This window comes from Leuresthes tenuis, unplaced genomic scaffold (genome assembly GCF_036924035.1).
Source record: "Leuresthes tenuis unplaced genomic scaffold, fLeuTen1.0.hap1 SCAF_24, whole genome shotgun sequence".
In the NCBI taxonomy this organism is placed as follows: Eukaryota; Metazoa; Chordata; class Actinopteri; order Atheriniformes; family Atherinopsidae; genus Leuresthes; species Leuresthes tenuis.
The window spans coordinates 22,136,998-22,159,555 of record NW_027325378.1 but is presented as its reverse complement, the minus strand read 5'-3'; the positions used below and the strand labels follow the sequence as shown (position 1 = coordinate 22,159,555).

Sequence of the window (22,558 nt, the reverse complement as noted above, 5' to 3'; positions counted from 1 at the left end):
ACATTCCATCTGGAGCTAGAGTTTGATGTCTGTGGCGGGTCACTGGAGAAAGAAAGGATGTGTAACATGACATGCAACACGAGTCTACATCATTTGTAGATATATATGACTCACTGTGAGGTAACATCTCTTAAATTGATCCCAGAATCCTAAATACTACAATTTCAGTAACTGAGAAGGACATCTCGATGCTGCATCCCCCCTTGACCTTCCTTACGACTGGTTTACAAATTAAATTAAATATGAACACAAATAAGTAAAGACACACTCACTGATCTCCACTTTGATGATAGACAGTAGAGGTCACTGCTGCCTACAAAAAAAAATCATAATGTATTTGAGAGAGGGTTAAAGAAGAGATATTCTTGAATAAGTGTTGGTAAAAATCCCTCAAACTGCAACAATTTCACACAAGTTCTAGTGTCATGTTGTACAACATGAGGTTATATCCTACTGTGAGGCAGTGGTAAATCAAGACTTTAATTATCCAACATAGTCACTTGCATAACATGGGAATTAACCAGGGTGTTGGTGATGTATAGGTTATATCATCAGATCTGAAGGCCCATCCACAGTCACTGAAGTCATGGATTTTGCCTGTGATGAAGCTTTGGCAGAGTTATAAGAAAGAAATAATCTCTCAAGTTAAGCCTGTATCTTTTAGAGTAAATTTCTGCCATTTTTTTTACCATAACTTTTGCTTTTCCACTCAGTTAAAGTCTCTTAATTTACAGTTCTAATCTCACAGTATTTTCAAAAGGATCTTTTTTCCTTTATTAGTCATTCGTTTTCTACACTTGATGCATCCTGTTGAGGCTTGGAGCCTGTCCAATCTGACACAGGGCGAGAGGTAGAGTATACTCTGGACAAGTCACCAGTCTATAACAGAGCCAACACAAACAACCATGCATGCTCACACTTATGGTCAATTTAAAATCCCTAACTAAACTAACACAGATGTTCTTGGACTGTCACAGGTAGTACCCAGAGAAAGATAGAGAAAGAGAAGCAAAGATACTTTGAATCAAAACCTGAGAACATCGTTTTAAAGTTTGAGGTGAGACATCATTACCATGAGAAAACAATCCTTTGTGAAAAAGATAATGGCAACTAGTATTATGTTCATATTTGAAAAATACAAATGATTTTTTTCCATATCACACAGCTGCCCTACACAGTTGTTATTTGACCTTTAAAAGTAAAAAGACCACTAAAACAAATCCTTTTGAAATAAATTTGTTGAAAATGATTGAGGTACTACTGTTTTGTGTTTTAATTCAGTTGGTTCCATCCTCAACATCACTATAACATCATCAAAATGTTTTTTCAGACATGACAAAGCTTATATTTGGCAACAGAACATAAAATAATTATTTTCACAGTAAAACAATCTTTTCAAGTAAAATTGTTTTTTTTTGCAATAAAGTAATGAATGCACAGGAGCAGAGTACTTAATGTACTATCAGAAAGATGTGAAGGTAGAATGTTCAGTGTTACAGTTTTGAGGACTCAACTATTGGAACATAACATCGTACAACATCAGTAGCTATAGTGAAAAGCAACGACGACAGGTGCACAACACACATCAGCAAAATTGTTTGCAGCAGAGAGACAATAAACAATTTAAATTACATGAATAGAGCTCATTTACTTTAGTGAAACAGATAACTAGAGTGGTACATGTGAAATCCTAATAAAGTAGCAGAACACTCGGGTCACATGATAGTGACTCTTTCAGGAGAAATATTGGCAGCTGATCCCACTGGCTCCAGACGTTGGCACTTGTACTGATTGCTGTCAAGTCCCTTGCGGATCTGGTGGAGCTTGCAGGCTAAACAGGGGAGCAACATCAGCACCTTCCCCAGTATGACTAAAACTGGCAGTGCCAGGGCCACCACGAAACTGGGGGGCAGGTAGAAACGGTAGGCCTCCTCCTCAAACACTCGTTTCCAGCCAAACAGCAGGCCATGGAGAGTGGCGATGAGGAGGGCCACATAGCCCAGAGTGGACTGTAATGACAAGAATATTCATCATTCATCAGCCAGCAAACAAGTGAAATAAATTGTTTAGTATTTGTAACCATAGTTATAAAAACTTGTGTACTGAAGTTTTTTTAATAGAGTTTTTATAACTGCAACACCCTGCAAGTCTGTGCATTTCAACAGGTTCACAGACTCCTGGCAGGTTTATTTGTGGGGTTATGTTAGGTTATTTTTCACACACTGCTTCTCCATTTTGTTTTTGTTGATTAAATAAGGACACTGGGTGATAAGCTATATATTGTTAGTAATCTTAAGTTGTATTAACCTAATTTTAAGAACTGATAAACACCAGCTGAAATATATCACGTCCTGATATGCAACGTCCTAGGAGTTCAAAGATGTACTTTCTTTATCACATGGCTAAGTGCGCTAGAGTTGATTACACATAGTACACAGTGTATCGCTGACTTGATCTGATACATGATGGTCTTGAGGGAATCCATGCTAGTAAGATTCCCTCAATTTCAGCAGAACTGCATGTCAGATGACACTAAAATTCAGTGGGTGCAAGCGGCTACAGCCAGGCTAAATCTCTGGCAATAAGAGCAGAGAATCTCCTTTGTGATGTTGCAATTTTGCCCCATCTGGCTTAGGACTATATGGATGAGCATGACATGCAAAATCTTTTTGTTCTCAGGACATCAGATATGTTATCTTCTACAGTTACCACTGCCAAAAGGGATATAATTATTTTGAATTCTGTAAAGTCATATTACCAGTTGGGGTTTGAATGCAGAAACTTGCAAATTCTAATGTTCGTTGTATATGTTTTATGCTGTGATCTTCCAATTTTTGTCTTGCTGTTTGTGATATATTTTTAAATGCTGGATGCTTACTTGCATTTGGCAATAGGGACTGCCAAGGAAATTAGCCAGTTGGCTTAACAGATACATTTACAATTAACTTGTTTACAGACTGATTGTATTTTGTCTTTTTTTTAAAAAGAAATAGAAAAATACTTTATTCATCCCCCAGTGGGGGTAAATTCAAATTAGTCGAGTAGCTCAAAAAATTATAAATATTTATAATGATTGCATACTAGACAACAACAACAATAATAATCAGTAACGAAATAAATAAATTTGAGGAGAACATGTCAGCAGTCACTATTAAAAAGCCTTATGGCTGTGGGGACAAAGGATCTCCTGAACCTCTCAGTCCTGCAGCGCAGTGAGATGAGCCTCTCACTGCAGCTGCTCCTCTGACCCACCAGGATGCTGTGGAGAGGATGTTTATTATTCTCCAAAACAGAATACAGTTTCCTTCTCATCCGTTGCTCCACCACAGCACTGAGAGGGTCTAGTCTTCTACCTACAACAGAACTGGCCTTTTTTTTACCAGTTTGTCCAGGCGCTTACAGTTTTTGTCTGTAGTGCAACTCCCCCAGCAGACAACAGCATAGAACAGTGCACTCTCAATGATAGTGTGATAAAACATGCATATCATATCACTACAGACATTGAAGGACATGAGCCGTCTCAGCAAGAAGAGACGGCTCTGGCCCCTCCTGTACACTGCTTCTATATTGGCAGACCGCTCCAGTTTATTATCCAGCACCACCCCCAGGTATTTGCAGGTCTGAACAGTCGCTATCTCCCCTCCATTAATGCAGACTAACTGGTATGGAGTTTTAGATCTCCTGAAGTCCACCACCAGCTCTTTGGTTTTGGTAGGGTTTAGGAGCAAAAAGTCCTTTTTGGTCCAGCCACAGAAGGACAATGGCAGAACACTTCTGTATGTGGCAGGACTCTGAGTTGTACCTGAAATCTGATGTGTACAGGGTGAAAAGGAGCCAAAACGGTACCCTGCGGAGCCCCAGTACTGCATTCTAGTGTTCCAGAAACACATCTCCCCAGTTTGACATACTGTGGTCTGGCAGTCAAATAATCTAATCCACGATGTCAAGGAGGAGGCCACACCCATACCTAGAAGCTTGTCTTTCAGTATGGGAGACTGTATGGTGTTGAAGGCACTGGAGAAGTCAAAGAACATGATTTTCACATATGAATCAGGCACATCCAGATAAGCATATGCCTGATGCAGCATGTACAGAATCATGTCTTCTACTCCCATGTGTTTCTGGTAGGCAAACTGGAGGGGGTCAAGATCCTCAGCAACCTGCAATCTCATGCGGCGAACAAGGAGTCTCTCCACGGACTTCATGATATGAGATGTCAAAGCCACCATTCTGTAGTCATTCAGCTCCACCGGTTGCTGTAATTTGGGTATGAGACAAGAAGTTTTCCACAGCACAGGGATTTTTTCCATCTGAAGGCTCATACTGAAGAGCCTGTTATAATTGGCTTTGTTCTTAGACAATATGTATTCATATTCAATATTTTACCAAATAACCTATGTTCCAAGTGGGTACTTCTCCACTCTACTCATACAAACGCAATGTATGTCCTTGAATGGTCCAAGACTTTAGGATAACATAGCGAGACAAAACAACTGGGCCAGACAAAACATCTCTATTGGATTAGATAGGTCTGGTACATTAGATACACGCCTAAAACAGCACTCTCTCTCTCTCACACACACACACACTGTTTATTAAATCCAAAGAACATGACGAGGACAGTGGTTGTCCTGCTCAGGCCACAAAAAACTGGCCAATTATACTCTGAATACAACCTCTGTAAGATAAAGCTGAATATAAATATGAAATGCTTTCGGATATTGGGGCTCGGCCTGACGGATTTCCTGTGAGAGCTCCAAGTCCAGCCCTGCAATATACTTCACATGTGATCACTAATAAATGCTTTGTTTAATAAAAGATTTCTCCAGCTTGTTCTTGGGCTTCCAAAGAAAGAATTGGGCTAACAAGCTAATGAAGAGAGACAGCTAGTTGACCAGCACAGTCCCTCAGAAGCCTTGGACAGACGCCCTGACTGAAGTCTCTTGGGCTCCGTTCCAACCTCCTCTATAGACAAAGAGGTTGTAGCGGAGGGTTTGATGACAGGAGTAATGTTATATTAATTTTAGAGATGGGGGTGGGGGTGCAGCTGGACAGAGGAGGCCAGGCGGTGGGAGCAGCTACAGATGTGGAGGAGCAGCTGTGCTCAGGATGCCTGGTGCTGGAAGCTGTCGCAGAGGTGGATGTGTGTCTGGGTTCAGGAGGCCTGATGGTGGAAACTGCTGCAGAGGTGGATGTGCAGCTGGGCTCAGGATGCCTGGTGGTGGAAGCTGCCGAAGAGGTGGAGGTACAGCTGGACAGAAGAAACCCGTTGGTGAGAGTTGTTGCAGAGGTGGAGGTGCAGTCAGGCGGAGGAAGAGGCTTGGCGATGTGAGTTGCCATTGAGGTGGAAGTACAGCTGGGTAGTGGAAGCAGTATAGAGGAAGCAGCTGTAGTGGTGGGGGTGGAGGGAGCAGTAGCAGAGGTGGAAAAAGCCACACTATCAAACCTGTTGAAATATTCCATAAAGAGTTTTTCAGTCTGTATCCAGTTATGGTTCTCATGCCCCTCCACACCATCTTGGTGTTATTGTTCACCAGCTGTCTCTCTACCTTTTTCTTGTACTCCACCTTAGCTCGACGTAGTGTCTTTTTAAGCTCCCGTTGTACATTCCTCCACCTTTCTCCATCCCCATTCTGGAACGCCATCTTTTTCTGGTTCAGGAGGTCTTTGATGTCACTGGTGATCCATGGTTAGCACCTTACAGTCATCACTGGAATCACAGTGTCCCTACAGAAGTTAATGTAGTCATTGATGGTGCTGACCCTTCTGTCCATGTCAATATCTATTTCTTCTTCCTCCAGCAGTATAGCCCAGTCTGTGACATCAAAGCAGTCTCTCAATGCATCACGCGCCTCTGGTGACCACTTCCTGAAAGATCTGGTAGTAACAGGAAGTCTTTGTACACAATGTCTGTATGTGGGTTGTAGATAGACCATGCTGTGATCAGATCTACCCAGAAGAGATACTGCCCTGTAAGCCTCCTTCACATTAACATAAAACAGATCTAATGTCTTTTCTCCATGTGTTGGACAGTCCACATACTGTACAAATCCAGTCAGGCAGGAGGATAAAGAGACGTGGTTGAAATCCCCTGTGATTGCAATGAATGCCTCAGGATGCTGGGTCTGTATTCTAGCAAAGGCGACATGGATGATGTTATGGATGACGTCACACGCCGTTGTCGGTGCTGCCCTCGGTGGAATGTAAACAATGATGACAACTGTAGGGGCGGCTGTAGCTCAGGAGGAAGAGCAGTCGCCCACCAATCGGAAGGTCAGTGTTTCGACTCTGGCTTCCCCAGGCTACATGTCAAAGCGTCCTTCAGACACTGAACCCCACGTTGTATCAGTGTATCACTGGGGTATGAATAATTAGAAAAAAGCACGTAGTTAATCTTAAGATGTTGGTATGAATGTGTGTGAGTGGGGTGAATGCGGCATGTAGTGAAGCGCTTTGAGTGGTGACACTTGGAGTTCAATGTCTGGACAACATATCCATTGCGGGGGTTAACCCATATTTGATTAAAAAACAGGATAATACCCCTGATAATAAGATAATTCCACTTACTTCTCATACTCCGGTCACGAGTAAGGGTATGTGAAGCAGGGTATGTCCACACGTGAGTCAGTTCAGCCAGGACTCAGACAGATCAAACTGCTCTGTGGTGTAATCAGAATCAGAAACGTTCAGAAAAGTTTATTGCCAAGTAGTTTTGCACTTACAAAGAATTTGACTTGGTGTAGTTGGTGCAGACAATATAGATAAAGATCAGAATCTGGATATATATACACAATAGATGTGCGTTAATATAATGCAGAAGGTCTGGAGGTCAGAGGGAGAAAGTCAGTGTCAAGGGGGGCTCCGGGCCTTGTTGATAAGGCCAGTAGCGGATGGGAAGAAACTATTCTTGTGGTGTGAGGCTTTGGTCCTGAGGGGCCGTAGCCTCCTGCCAGAGGGGAGTGTCTGAAATAGTTTGTGACTGGGGTGCGAGGGATCAGCCACAATCATCCCTGCACTCCTCAAAGTCCTGAAGGTGTACAGGTCCTGGAGAGATGGAAGATTGCAGCCAATCACCTTCTCTGCAGACCGAATGACACGCTGCAGTCTGCCCTTGTCCTTGGCGGTGGCAGCAGCGTACCAGATGGTGATGGAAGAGGTGAGAATGGACTCAATCATCATCACCATCACCATCATTGTCCTTGGCAGGTTGAATTTTTTCAGCTGCCACAGGAAGTACATCCTCTGCTGGGCTTTCTTGACGAGGGAGCTGATGTTCAACTCACATTAGGTCCTGGGACATGATAGTTCCCAGGAAGCGGAAAGACTCCACAGTGTCAATTGTGGAGTCACAGAGGGTGATGGGGTAGCTGAGGCTGAGTTCTTCCTAAAGTTGGCTGAGAAAGGCCTCTTCCTTATCCAACCTTAACCTTCTGAGTTTGGCTGTGAACCAGGGTTTGTCGCTGTTGTAACTCACCCTGGTGCATGCTGGAACACAGCAGTCCTCACAGAAGCTGATGTATGATGTCACAGCCTCTGTGTACTCATCTAGACTGTTGGTAGCAGTCCTGAACACATCCCAGTCAGTAGAGTCCAGACACGCTTGGAGATCCTCCACAGCCTCAGTGGTTCACTTCCTTGATGTCCTCACTACAGGTTTGCAGAGCTTTAGTTTCTGCCTGTAAGCGGGCATCAGGTGAACCATGATGTGGTCGGAATGATAAGCGTCCCTGAATGTGGTGTAACAGTGATCCAGAATATTTGCCTGTCTGGTCAGGCATTTAACCCTCATGGTCGACTTCAGTCGACAAGATGGCGCCTTGAATAAAACGGCCCATTGTGGCAAATATAACGTCATATTTTGTTCCTACTCTCCACTTCTGGTTGGCAGACATGTCACATTTAATTTCTTTGACACAAAAAACGTCATCCTTCAATATAATTTTTTTGAGCTACAGCAGCAGAGCGATATAGTCAGCATTAGCGAGTATTTTTTTCCAATAATCGCACAATGTCCACTAAAAAGTTTACCTGCAAAGAAGCGCTGGATCTTCTATTCGATAATCCTTATTCTGAAGGGAAAAATCTATCTTCAGAAGATGACGGTCAGCTGTTAGCTAGTTCCGGCGCTAGTGGCGACATGTTCCCGCCCCGCGTTCCTGCCTCACCAGCAGTCGGACAAAGTGTTTTCCCTACACCAAACACCAACTTCAGATCCTTTGCCCAGCAATGTAGGTGATGAGGAAAATGTTTCACAGGGTCGAAGTTTTCATCGAGGAGTTAGCAGGCGTGGTAGTACTGGAGCGAACGAGGCTGGGTGTAATGTGCGTGTTCTGTCTTTTTATCGAGCTCGCCAAGTGAACGCTGTGCATTCTGACACGGTGCCTTCACAAAGTGCTCGCGATCGCGCAGCCAGTAGCTTGACAAATCTGATGGACATGTCAGACGTGGTCGAAGTGTCAGTGGGAGAGCTGGGGGAAAACGTAACGGCGCAGTTCATGCAGACGCAGCCATGCTGTGTCTGTTCACTGACCGGAGCGCGTGTTGGCACACTTGGTTGAGACATGACAGGAGCACATTTAGAGGCAGACGCGCTGTCATACAGCGCAGAGCCAGGTCACTAAGCCAGGTTATGGACATGCAGGCTTTGAGTATTTGACTGATGAGATGGGGTACAAAAATTAGATAAAGCCATTTGATGAAACAGTTGGATATCAGGGGGACAGAGAACTATCCGATGCTGATTCGGCCCTAGATTTTTTGTCACTTTTTCTCAATGATGATTTCTGGAATTTATTGACGATAGAAACAAATCGTTATGCCCATCAGTTTTTAGCCTCCCATGAAATCAAGCCACATTCAAGATTTCACCAGTGGTCTGATGTAACTGTCAGTGAAAACGAAAATGCATCAGGACAAAAGACACGACTAGTGGGTACAGATTAATAAATACACCTGTGTGTGTTGATGATTATAATTCATTTATGGGGTGCATTGACACTGCAGATCAAAGAATGAAGACCTAACTCTTTCCCCACAGATCAAGAAAGTGGTATAACAGAATTTTCAATGCTAATCTTAGCATAAGTATGGTGAATGCGCACATAATTTACTGAAGCTGTATTCCGGCTCCTCACAAGTCTCTGAAGGTCTTTGTGCAAGACGTGGTAACTGGTTTACTGGAAGGCTACTCCAGGAAAGAGAGCCATAAAGGGAGGAAGAAGTCATCGGGAGAAATGCCACAGAGACTCACAGAACGTCACTTTCTGTATAAGGCTGATGACCACCCAGATTGTGTTGTACGTTCTGACCGAACCCGGCCTAAAGGCCGCCGTCAGACAAAATACAGGTGTAGGCAGTGTGGGGTGGGTCTTTCTGTGGTACCATGCAATGAGAGGTATCACACCATAAAAAACTACAAACAGTGTCACCTGGATGGATAGGCATAGGCCTATTTTGACCTCTGCAGGCAAACGTGAGGTTATCACTCATGTGCATTTTTTCGGCCATTTACTAGAAATAATTTCCAGTGTTGGTTTACTCTTTGCTATTTCCCTGAACATTTTGCATTGTCTAGCGCATTGAATATAGAATATTGAATATAGCACAGACATTCATAGGGGCATATTTGGGGAAAAAGGCTGCATTTCATCATTGAAACATGAAAATTTCATAAAAATTCTATAATCCAAGATGGCCGCCACCCCATGACGTCATAATATGCAAATTAGGTGTGTCAATTTGCTTCCTACATAAACTTTGCGTCATCCTTTACATTTCTCTAATTTACAGAATTAGAGGTTTCCTTTGTTAAAGTCACCAAGGACAATAATTAAAGAGTCTGGGTTGGTCTGCTCCACACAGAGTGTCTGGTCGGCGAGCATACGCTGTGTGTCCTGCACATTGGCATGCGGTGGGATGTAAACACTGACCAGAAAGAATGACGCAAACTCACAGGGTGATGTAAAAACAGATTCCTCCACCTTTAGCTTTGCAAAACAGCAGATGAAGAAAAGTCCCTGTTTTTTCCCCAACAGCAGTTGTAATTCGTCCAGTTTGTTGGACAAGGAACGCATGTTAGAGAGAATTGTTCCCGGAAATAGTGTGCGTAATCCGCGCTGGCGAAGACGCACAAGCGTACCGGCCCGTTTCCCTCTCCTCCGGCGTTTCTCTGTGTGAGTAAAGGTGAGCGCACCTTTGACCAGAATGACCAAAATTTCCAGTGTAGGGAGAAGAAAAGTATGGGATAAATACTCTGGTGATGTTACCCTGATGTTCTTGAGCTCTTCTCTGGTGAAAGAGCTCCGAGTACCATCGCAAAAAAACAGAGTTAAAGTGCAAAACAAAACAAAAAAGTGTGCACCTACACGCTCAGGCAGCCGTCCGTGGCACCATCTTGAGAATACAGCCGTTGGTTCCGCACAAGTGCCTCTAGCTCATCAAACTTGTTTGGTAGCGAGTTAGCGTTTCTCATAATCACGAGGGCAGAAAAGGCTTGTACCTCCACCTCCTGTTGTCCCTCTTTGCCTTTTGTTTTGCTCCAGCTCTGCATCCACAGTACAACTTTTTTAGCTCAGTCGGAATTTGATTATTTAATTCGACATCCAATCCTTGAAAGTGCCAACAGTTCTTCTCTTGTGTACACTGCTCTAGTAATGGTAGCAGTGCACATTGTCAAATAAATAAATCAAATTAAATGTAAGTAAAAAGCAGATCACTAAAACTCACCAAAAAGTTTAGATAAAAACTAAAAATGACAATTATATAAACAACGAACAAAATTGAGAGCTACACAGACTTGCTGCCGACAAGGCTGGCGCATAGCAACTTTATTTCAAATAAGTATATTCTAAATTTTTTTTTTAAGTTTTTATGAAAAGGCTTATAAATACAAACTTCAACAATAAGATTGTAGTTTACAAAAGAACTTTAACAGATACAAAGGACTGTTTTATATGCCTTTCTGAATTCTGGTTCAGTTTGTCACTTTGGCCAGATAACAAATTAGCCTATGGCTAAGCATATTTGTTAATTAGTTTGAGGATGCTTGCAAGCTTGATCATTGAGTATTTTGACATTTGATAGAATTTATACAATACAAAAACACTTTATTAAGTCTCACATGGAAATTTGAGTATTTCATTGTTACTATTAATGAAAAGAATTGAAAAAAAGAGTCAATCTATAAGCCTACTACAATGGTCAGGAATTAACAGTTTTGGTCCTTACTGTAGCAGAGCTGAAAGAGCTAATGGACACTGATGGCTAATAAAAATTGGCTACAGATAATTCAGTCAATACAAAGAGATGTCTGTTAGACATTAGTATTTGTATTAGAAAGATAATGTGCGGTGCCTCACGCAACTTCATGGCTGGCGTATGCACTTTTCTACAGCTGTTGATTCTTTGACAACACTTAGAGGTGATGTTGGGAAACTGTTATAAATAAATGTGAAAACAATTAGTCCTCAAACTGAGTGATGTGCACATTTGAGACACATGAACAATTAACATTGATAAACAATTAACACACCCATGTATCTGAAATTGCATTAGTGGATATAAAAGCATATGCAAAGTGGTGCTATGCATAACATTAAAAAAAATATCTCCTTTACCGGTATTAGAAAACTTTGCAACTGGTGCAATTCGAAGAGAGCGTGTGTTCAGGTCTTTGCTCAAATTTAAAAGTATTATTATTGTAACAATAGAACAGAAAGGATTATAATTTTTATGGTTTCTAAAAAAAATAAGATAATGAAATAGCTCATATGCACACTGGAGGCAATTAGAAAAAAACTGCAGCAAGATTTTTTTTTTTTTTTAAACCACCTAATTTAAAAACTTTATCTTTTTTCCCCAGTACCTTTAGCCTTTGTATGGTAAATGGTACATGCTTAGTATAAAAGATGATACTGTAACTCTAACCCTATGTTATCTTTTCAGCAAACTGGTAAGTTGACTGGTCAGAATATGAAGTTACACCACTGACTTATGTTTCTTACATTGGAAGGACAGACCCAGAAGCTACCAATTCATCACACTGGTAGCAATAGGAAATTTTTATAAAAAAGGGTCTAATGATAATGCAAAAAGAGAAATGTTAGTCTATGTATACTGAAGGGGGTCTTCATAGAAATAACAGCACACTTTAAACAAAAGGATGTCCAGTGTTTAAATACTGACAGGTTATTATGCAGTCAAAGCTTAGGCTATATGTAGCTGAGAAATTCCTAGTCTTGTCAAAGCTAAAGCACTCAAATGTTAACTAGGTTTTCATACTGTAAAAATGTTGGGTTTGTAAAACTTGTATGACAGCATGTGTCGAAATTAAATTGTGTTCTTAAATATAGTCAAAAACTAGTCTTCAGAGAAAATTCTGTTCTATATCAGAACTGAAGCACATGTCCTCTAGAGCGCACTTTTCCAAGTGAACTTTTCCAAGTGAACAGCAGGACAGCTCAGAGGCTGTCTCACATCAGTATTTTAGGATCCAGCGTTTACGTTGCCTTATACTTTTTACAGTGTTTACGAGGATACAGCTCAGTGACAAATAAATAATCACATCCATTATTACAGATACATCCTTGATTCATGCAAGAGGTTCAAATGGCATCTTTTAATTTTGTGAGTTTACAAAGGATTTAATGAAACTTTATCTGGAAAGGATAGTGCAGCTCATCCGAGATGGCACATCAATGCGAGCTGTGGCAAGAAGGTTTGCTATGTCTCTCAACAAAGTGTCCAGAGCATGGAGGAGATACCAGGAGACAGGCCACTACACCAGGAGACATGGAGGGAGCCGCAAGAGGGCAACAACCCAGTAGCAGGACCACTACCTTGTGCAAGGAGGAACAGGAGGAGCACTGCCAGAGGCCTGCAAAATTACCTCCAGCAGGCCACTAATATGCTTGTTTCTGCTCAAACTGTTAGAAACAAGTGGGGTATGTGCTTACAGTCCAACACCATGGAGGGCGACTGGCATTTGCCAGAGAACCCCAAGATTGTCAGATTCGCTTTTGGCACCCTGTGATCTTCATGGATCAGAGCAAGTTCACACTGAGCACATGTGACAAATGCGACTGTTTGGTGGTGGGTCAGTAATGGTGTGGGGCGACATTTCTTTGGAGGGTCGCATAGTCCTCCATGTGTCAGGTACCCTGACTGCCATTAGGTACTGGGATGAGATCCTCAGACCCATTGTGAGACCATATGCTGGTGCAGTGGGTTTCTTCTGATGCATGACAATGCTAGGCCTCATGTGGCTGAAGTGTGATAATAATTGTAATTTTAATTGTAATAGTGGGATAATAATTTTGATTTACATTGATCATTTTTATGTTATTTTGTTCTCAACACATTCCACTATGTAATGAATAACGATTTTCAACTGGAATATTTCATTCATTGAGATCTAGGAAGTATTATTTTGTGTTCCCCTTTTTTTGAGCAGTGGAGTTACTCTCAAGGGCATTTCCATAGTTTCTAGTACTACAGTAAAGAACCTTGGAGTTATTTTTGACCAGAATCTATTCTTTGACGCACATATAAAACAGGTTTCTACGACTGCCTTCTTTCACCTTTGTAATACTACCAAAATTAGGAACATCCATGCAGAAAAACTGGTCCATGCATTTGTTACTTCAAGACTAGACTACTGTCATTCTTTAATATTGGGCTGTCCCAAAAATTCTCAGAAAAGTATAAAGCTCTTAATGACCAAGCTCCATCATACCTCATCTCATTGTTACATATTACCCCAACAGAGCACTTTGCTCTTAGACTGCAGGTTTACTTGTGGTTCCCAGAGTTTCTGAAAGTATAATGGGAGGCCTAGCCTTCAGTTATCAGGCCCCTCTCTTTTGGAACCAGCTGCCAATATATCTCCAGGAAGAAGACACCCTCTCTAACATTAAGACTAGGCTTAAAACTTTTCTTTTTGACAAAGCTTGTAGTTAGGGCTCAGGTGACCCTGAAACATCCCATAGTAATGCTGCTAAAGGCTTAGATTGCTGGGGGACCTTACACCTTTCCTAACTCTGTTCTCTTTTTTCTCTCTATGTACGTATGCCATTATTGTTGTCATTAACTTGCATTTCTCTTTCTCAGCAGATATCCCTGTGCTGGTGTTATAGTGTTTGTTGTCCCTTCTTTTCTGTCCTCTCAAACCCCAGCTAGACGAGGTGGATGGCCACCCTTCCCGAGTCTGGTTCTTACAGCGGTTTCTTTCTGTTTAGAGACTTTTTTCTTTTCACCGTCGCTTGTGTATGCTCAGGATGGGGGATTGGATCGAAGAGAAGTTTTGGTGCAATCTGCTGATTTCCTTGGTTCGGCTACTTTTTCAAATTTGCTTTGTACTAATTTGGAATTTAATGAATTGTGTTACAATGAATTGGATTCTAACTGGCTTGAATTGGATTGTGTCTTTGAGGTGCCTTGAGATGACATTTGTTGTAATTCGGAGCAATATAACACTGATATGAAACATAGAGGATATCATTGCTTGCTTTCAGGTTAATCACAGTAGAGCATACAACTTGGCCAACCTGCTCTCAATCTTAGAACATCACCCATAGATTCTTGATCAGTACCTCTTTTTGGTTTTGATGTCCACCTTTTCTCTTGGTATATATTTTTACCTGTATGAAGCTGAATTCCCTCCAGTTGAGTTTGCTGTTGATTGAAGGAATAGAGGTGATGGCCAGGAGAGACATGAGCCCAAAACTCATTATCCCAAAGGAAACATACATCTCCACCCTCCAGACTTCCTCCTCATTCCATGCACTGTCCACATTAGCATGGACCTGCCAACATAGGATAGGACAACATTTACCACACTTATGAGTCACTTCTTTTTTTATGTGTAACCAAATAAACTAACACATTATGTAGGGAAAAGGTGAGGTGCTTTCCCTTATGCTCAGCATACAGTTCATATATAACCTTTACTGAATTGAACATCAGATATCAATAAGGTGTTGCAACAAAGCCCAAAGAATACAAAAGACAAAAACCAACAATGGAACATCCTTCGGTTTAGCAAACTACAGGTATCCACTGTCATACCAACAGATTTAGAAATTGAATTCCTCTGTGTGTGAGCCTTCTGTACTCAATAACAATTTTTTTTCTGATTTGACAAGTAATCTATTTTCTTGCAATATGAATAAAACAGACATCTGGTTTAATAACGATAATACTAGATCTGCTTTGTACAATTTGCAAATAGGCACTTTAAAGCAGTCACAGCAAAATTTGGAAGGGACACCAGTTTTGAAGAATCTGCCAAGCCTGGCAAAGTAATGTCCTAGTTCAAGAAAAACTAACAACATATACCAAAATCAAAAGCTTTATTCTTAAGGCAACACATTTATTCAACAAAATGTGAATTTTCAATAGCTTACCAATGTTCCTGTCAACAACTCTAAATTTCTAAATAAAATTGTAACAAGTAGTAATAGGACTTTCAATCAATGTTCTGCGTTTTCATTGTAATCTGACACCCTGATTTAGAGGAAAAGCCAGTCAAGTCTTCCAATAGCTGAACTTCACAATGAAGTTCCAGAGTGCACGTCTTACCTCAGGACTTTGTGATATTTATAGCCATTTTTACAAGAGTGACTCTTAAGGGTGTGAGATGGGTACTAGCATAAGTTAGTATTGAACATTTCTAAGTATCAAACCTACATTAATCTACAAATGTTCTGACTTGATTGTCTATATAAGTATCAGTGTCTCTTAAGCAGAGTCATAGACTTCGTATTAAACCATTGCAGGAATTTCCTGATGACAGTATGTTGCCATTGATTTCATCGCATGGTCTTTTCTGCTTGCAATACAGATTTTTTCACCTATTATTTACTGCCAATAAAAGCTAAATACATTTCTAAGAGAATGACAAGCCAAACAGTGGAGTACAAGCCATTTGTGGTCACCAACTGCTGATTACTGGTTATATTTGTTGCTTAAACAGATAACATTTCCAAGCAAGACCTTTGATTTAATTCAATTTCAATACAATTCACTCATGTTAAGGAGATATGAACTATGATTTTTAGTGACAATATTTATAATGGGGGCTGCACGGTGGTGTGGTGGTTGGCGCCATCACCTCACAGCAAGAGGGTTCCAGGTTCAATTCCTAGCTGGGGCCTTACAGTGTGGAGTTTGCATGTTCCCCCCGTGTATGTATGGGTTCTCCCTAGGTATTCCAGCTTCCTCCCATCATCCATAAACATGCATGTTAGATTAATCGGTCACTGTAAATTGTTCCTAGGAGTGAGTTGTGTGTCTCGTTTGTCTCCATGTGGCCCTGTGAGGGACTAGCTACATGTCCAGGGTGTACACAACCTCTCGCGCAATGACAGCTGGGATTTATAAAAGGTAATTTTTCTATTAATTCATTCAGTTTCTCTGGGGAAAATGAAAAACAGCTAGAACTAGAAACACAAAAGAACCGAAATCATTGTGACACCAGCATGCGTTATCTTGATCCAACAATTTCTGGCAGAGGTGTATAAATGCCACAAAAAAACCTAGTGATGTTGGTTCAGGTTTACCCCTGGGATGCACTATAATAAATACGTTTTTTATGGTAATCCCCATCTTCATTGCTGACCGAACTTTTTTTTTTTTTTTTTTTTTTTTTTCTCCCTATGTTGGAAAATTTGTCATATTAGCACTACTGACCTGCTGGTAGGCGGTGTTGAGCAGCAGATACCTCTCTGACCTCCTAAGAGGAAGACAGAAGCTGTAGAGAACATGAATAGCAGCCAGGAAAAAGCTGATAAGGCCTAGCTGTTTTCTGCTCTGTAGCCAGCCTTCCAGCCAGAGCGGGAAATGTTTGTACTTGGTACCATAGTAGAGCTGGTGGGCAGCTGCCAGCTGACCAGCTAGGTACACCAGGGCCAAGAGAGTGATGGCAACAGTGGGCAATGTCCGATTCACTATCTCTATGGGGATCTTGTAGAAGTCACTCTGTCTGTATTTTACATATGGGTGGATTATATCTCTTATAAAAGAATAAACAAAAAAGAAGATGGACAGGGACACAGCAGCAAGGACAGGGCCTTTCCAACCAGGAAATAACTGTATTGGGATGTTCTCAATGTCACGGGAAGATGAAAGGGTGCCCATATCCACAGGCTGGAAGCTGAGCTGACGGGCTAATTCCATTATCTCTTGTCGAGCCTCTACTGAGTCACTGCAGATAAACACCTATGGAGAAGCAGGATCACACGAGAAAAAGTCTAGTTACAGGGGGGTATAAGGATCGAGGGAGCAATTTGGGCAGAACATGTCACTGTTTTTCTCCAGTAGACAGAAATTGTTGTCCAAAAACAATTAATAGATCACTGTTGCTCTGGATTATTCATTACAATGAAAATACACACATATCTGAAATTGTTGTCTATTCTGAATGTGTTTTATACCCTACCATGTTTTCATAAATGTCCACTAGAATACTTTGAACTAAAAAGCGTAGTTTAATCCACAGCTTTAAAATGTTGTATACATTTTCTTTTTTTTTTTTTTTAAATAGCATGCAGTTTAGAGTTTAATCTATTGTAGTATTACTGGAGAAGAAGTACTGCCTTCAAAATTCTTCTGAATTCATTTTTGTTTCATGCTCCTGGCATTGTGATCAGACAAAAATCACATTTGAATGCACCACTTTGAATATACCCACAGAGATTGAAAAAAAAAGAAAAGGCAAAGTTCCATTTCATATGATGGTACTTTTTTAACTTACAGTTATTGGCCTCAAAGCAGTGTGAAATGTAGCAAACATTTTTGTTCTATTGAAGTCTCTTGGAAAAAAAACAAAACAATCAAATGTACTTGTCTTTCGCAAAGGATGAAAAGTAAAAAAATTAGCTGGGTTGACTGATTGACAGAGTTGACTGACTGATAGATCTTATACTTTTAATGATTTCATCTTGTCGCACCCCAGTCTTATACACAAACCAAAGATACACAAGCAAACATGATCACGCGCACGAACATTCACAATCACCAATAAGTGACAAATCAAAGTATATGAGAGAACCACTAGCTACCCTTCACTGTAAGGTTTGAAGGTTCAGTTTTCTTTCATTATCTGTCATCCTGTGTTTACATCTATTATTACCTGAATTAAGGTTTACACTTAATTAACATAGCCTTACCTGGATAAAACGATTTCCAATCCCAAAAATGTCAGAACTTGTTTAAATGTACCTGTTTTATTGAATGAATAGAATATATTCTATTGTACCCGTGTACTGGCGTCTATGGGGTAGCTCTGCTGCATGGCCCAGGCTGAGATGACGTTGAAGCCTTTGACCACATAAGACTCTGGCAGCAGTGAAGCCAGATATTCAGCATTAGACTCTGGATACTGGTTCACCCTCCTGTTGTTACTCACATCCACCAGCACCTTCCCTGTAGAACAAAAAAGTGAACGCTTCCTTTTATGTTATTTTAATGATTACACGTTTCTTTGGCAATTCTTTTTATGCAAAGCCTCGATGCTGACATGCGGCAAAATACAGCTCATGTGTTCGAAAATAGGAACAATCTAGTGTTTACACGTAATTTCCTAACAATGTTTATGCATTTATACTCACTGGAAAATGTTGTTCAAATAATCACAGCTTGTGTGTCAGGAATCACATGTGTATTCAGATGTTGCAGTAATGTTGCAGTAAGCTTCAACTTTGAATGGTCCAACAAAGTCTCTCTAAAATATGTTTTTGATTGCTCCTAAGAGGAACATCTAATGTTAAAATAAGGCAAGTACTGAGAGGTGTCGTAGATGAACCATTTGAAACTAAATGTAGGACTTGGAAACTTTGAGAAGAACATGAACTTGAACATTTGAATTCAATAGTGGGAGCATGTTGATCCCATGTGACCTGAAGGCTAAAACATACTCACAGAACTCGAGTTACATTCAGAAACTGCCCCACAACCTCCCAGGGGACAAGCCTGTAAGCTAATACAACATAAAAAGATGACATTACGCTGCATCTTTTAGGCTGTGTTGGACCACAAACTGTGATGAGCATGACATTTTGAATTAAATAGGCTAATTTACAGGGGTGTTACTTCTCATTTTAAGATTAACTGATATGTATCAAAATACACACCATACAATACAAATCAGGAATGATACATTTTCAAACAATATGTTTTGGTTTAGGGCTGCACGTTTAGGGCTCATTATACATTTCAAGTGATTTCCAAAATGCTGTGTAGCTCGACTGTTTGTGTGGGCACTCCATGTACAGTTGTTGAACATCTCACTGCAGCTGATCAAGGTTTAGAAGCTAGCCTGTGGCCTTTTGCCACATTTCATCCTCTTCTCTCTGTGTCCACTTAACATTCAGCAGGTAAGCAGTTTAAATGATGTGCAAACTATTTAGAGCAATTCTGTCATTTGCTGGCAAGTTAATGGTGTGGAACTACTCTTAAATTTGACTCTGATGTTGATACAGAAATTATATTATGACTTTGTGTAGCATCTATAGTAAAATTGTCATTAACTAACATTTGAATGTACATTTAAATGTAGTCAATCCAGGTTTATATATACTCTTCCCTGCTAGTGTCATTTTGGACTGGATTGCAGGGGTCAGCTCTACACAGCAGGACTATGATGCTGATCAGCAAAAAGAAAAAAGAAAAGTAAGATCAATCTTCCTGCTTTTTATCTGATATAATTTAACTGAATGCTGATTAGACCCTTTCCCACTGTACCTAAAACCCAGATGTAGGTTTTTAGCCAATAGAAAAGTGGCTTAAATGTCACTGCAATCAAAAAACTGCTGTATGCGTATTATGTACCTTCCATTAGATGCTTGAGGTCCCACAAAACAGAGTAGTGCTCACGTCGGATTGCCAGGAATACAATGCTAGCCTTCCCTACAGCATCTTCATAGTGTGTCACATCCACCACATGAGGAAATGACTGGGCTGCCATCTTGGGATGGCGGCTGCCCACCACCACACTGAAGCCACTGCGTAGCAAACGAGTGGTCAGGCACTTAGAGAAGTCACCTGAGCCCAGGATGGCCACTGTGGGTTGAGCAGGCATAAGACAGAAGGTTCCTGAATCTGTAGCTCTGTTCCTCACTCCATTGGGCAGCATGCAGGTCTGAGAGTGATGGAGATGGTGGGAGGAGGAAGTTGTGAGAAACAGAGGACTTCTGCTACATCCCATCATAGAGACAGAGTCCATCCTTCCTTTCTGTTTACCTCCGCTTATGGTTTGCTGGTTAGAAATATTTCAGTAGGCCTAAGGGAGGTAAAAGACAGAAAAAGAAGGATACATTTTTTTTCTTTAAATCTTAATCCATCACAAAAGAAACCAATCAACCATATAATTATCAGATTGCAATGAATCTAATATGAAGCTTCAGAAGGTCAAATCAAGTGAATATTCTTATGTTCTTTATATGTTTTTTTTCTTAAATCAGTTTAGTTTTTTTACTGGACAGTGTTTTCTTGTTAACTTGCAGTGGACATATATATCTTATCTGAGAATTTTGTGATTTTGGAACATACCTACCAATTAAATTGGATAACTAAGCCTCGTATTAGTTTATTCTGTAGTTCTACACTCCTTCAGTTCATGGCAATTTCGCTTTCTCTTCGCTTTGCTCATCCTTCTCACTACTGCCCGACCATATTCCTCCTTAAAAATGTCCATCCATTTTTTAAACCCACTTAATCCAATTCAACGTCACAGGACGGCTGGAGCCTATCCCAGTTGCCATTGGGTTGGAGGCGGGGTACACCCTGGACAGGTCAGCAGGCTATCACAAGGCCACACAGAGACAAACAATGCTAACACTCACTTCTAGGGTCAATTTGGAGTCACCAGTTGTTGTCACCATGTTTTTGGACAGTGGGAGGAAGCTGGATTACCCACAGAGATCCCACGCATATGCCGGGAAAAAAGGCAAAACTGCACACAGAAAGGCCCCAGTCAGGATTCAAACCAGGAGCTGCCTTGCTTTGAGACAACCACCACACCACCGTTTAGCCCTCCCTAAAATTTGCTGTGGCAAAAATATTTTTCTCTATGCCACCCCAGATATGCTCATCAGCACTGAATGATATGAGTGTCACAAAACAATAAGAATGTAAAAGAATGAGAAAATAAATTAGATCATTATAAATTATTTCAATGTGATTTACTTCAAACTGTTTTCTTTCGCCATATTGTTTAGCCATTTATCTACTATGTGTATTCATCCACCTGAAACTTCGAGCTTTCAAGTCAATGAATATGTTGCCTGAAAACTATCCTCACCATGTGACTATATAACCAAGGGTGGCTGTTCCATTCCTACACATGAACCTTCCACTCCTCTTAGAACAACTTATGAGCATGGACAACAGGAAGCAATACGGTCTTATAGAAGAGGGAAAAGATGTACTGTACATATGACATTTTACTGATTCATTGGAGGTGAACAGAAATTAGAATTAGAAAATGGGACAAGAGAATAAAACTAAAGCAGATGCAGTGTATTTACTAGTCTGGATAACTCCATCCAGAGATGCAAGACTGTTTTCCAAGTCCATAATTCCTAATGTCTGGCGTGGAAAAGGGTGAAAAGAAAATGTAGATAATTTTTTTTCAATAATAATAACGATAATGATAATGAACTAACTGTTAAGGTTCAATCGATAAACCACCTCCATTTAAACAGTGAAAGAGAACCCAGTATTCTGAAATGTTTCTGCCTGAGACTGTTTCCCCTGTTTTATATAGGAAAGCTCACACACGACAAACACGGTGTTTTCCAGGTGTCCCACTGCAAATGCCCATTTTGTTCTGCCCCAGGATTCATTCACAAAGACCAGCGTCATCCTCCGTCAAGCATCTGTTTGCAGACGGAGTGAGTCTCCGAAGGACACAATGTGTGTCGAGTCCAAATGTGTGCACCTGTGTCGCTAAAGTATGGCCGCCGCTGCAAAGAGAAGGATCCGCACAACACGCAAATATACAGTAGGCTGCATATTTACCGTGAGCCGGAGAGGAAAAGGCGTCCACGGTGTACTGCACTGTGTAAGAGCGACAATTTTATTTACCTGTCATGGAGACACACAGGATAACGGTGTCAATGCAGAGAAGCATTCAAGGCACTCGCTGCCCATCTTGCTTGATGTTGCACAGCCTCCTCCACTGTCTGGTCCACGCTACCTTCAGGTGCTGTGGGGAAATTAAATTCTTCTAAGTTGGTTGTGGGTCTTATTATGTAAAATGTTTAAACGTAACTTTATTTGAGATATGTAATTTTTTTATCCTAAATTCCTCATTTTTTATTTTTAATTTGTATTATCTTTATTAGGCCTACTTCACACTGTCAAAGTGAGGGCATCTGTAAATGTTTTCAGAGACGACAAATTTGTCAGGGAGTGAGGTAGGACCCAGATGCAGCTCTTTCGTTCACAAAAAGGTTTATTCCAAAATAGGGAGCAAAAGGCAAGAACAAAAAGCGCGGCCGAGCCGGATTCAAAAATACTTAATGTTAACAAAAACCAATGCTATGAAAGAAATAAGACAAGA

The 22,558-nt window shown here is 40.9% G+C and overlaps 1 protein-coding gene across 2 annotated transcripts; it reads right to left on the bottom strand.

Moving 5' to 3' along the window:
- Positions 1-526: 526 nt before the first annotated feature.
- Positions 527-22,177, bottom strand: steap2 (STEAP family member 2, metalloreductase). 2 transcript variants are annotated; one of them, XM_072378769.1, is made up of 7 exons: positions 22,081-22,177; positions 20,838-20,947; positions 19,825-20,275; positions 18,254-18,420; positions 16,687-17,214; positions 14,637-14,801; positions 527-2,009 (listed from the first exon to the last, which is right to left on the bottom strand). In XM_072378769.1, exons 3-7 carry the CDS (start codon positions 20,216-20,218, stop codon positions 1,716-1,718), a joined length of 1,548 nt encoding a protein of 515 aa, XP_072234870.1. In that variant the 5' UTR covers positions 20,219-20,275; positions 20,838-20,947; positions 22,081-22,177; the 3' UTR covers positions 527-1,715. The 2 variants fall into 2 exon arrangements, with proteins under 2 accessions (XP_072234870.1, XP_072234871.1); XM_072378770.1 differs by lacking the exon at positions 20,838-20,947.
- Positions 22,178-22,558: the final 381 nt, after the last annotated feature.

What these genes read in the sequence shown, in the direction of transcription:
- steap2 (XM_072378769.1), bottom strand. Translation starts at nt 20,218, where the DNA reads ATGGACTCTGTCTCTATGATGGGATGTAGCAGAAGTCCTCTGTTTCTC. An exon ending in CCTCAAGCATCTAATGGAAG is followed by an intron (nt 18,421 to 19,824) that starts GTACATAATACG and finishes TTTGTTCTACAG; the next exon opens with GGAAGGTGCTGGTGGATGTG. An exon ending in GGGAATTCAGCTTCATACAG is followed by an intron (nt 2,010 to 14,636) that starts GTAAAAATATAT and finishes TTGTCATTACAG; the next exon opens with TCCACTCTGGGCTATGTGGC.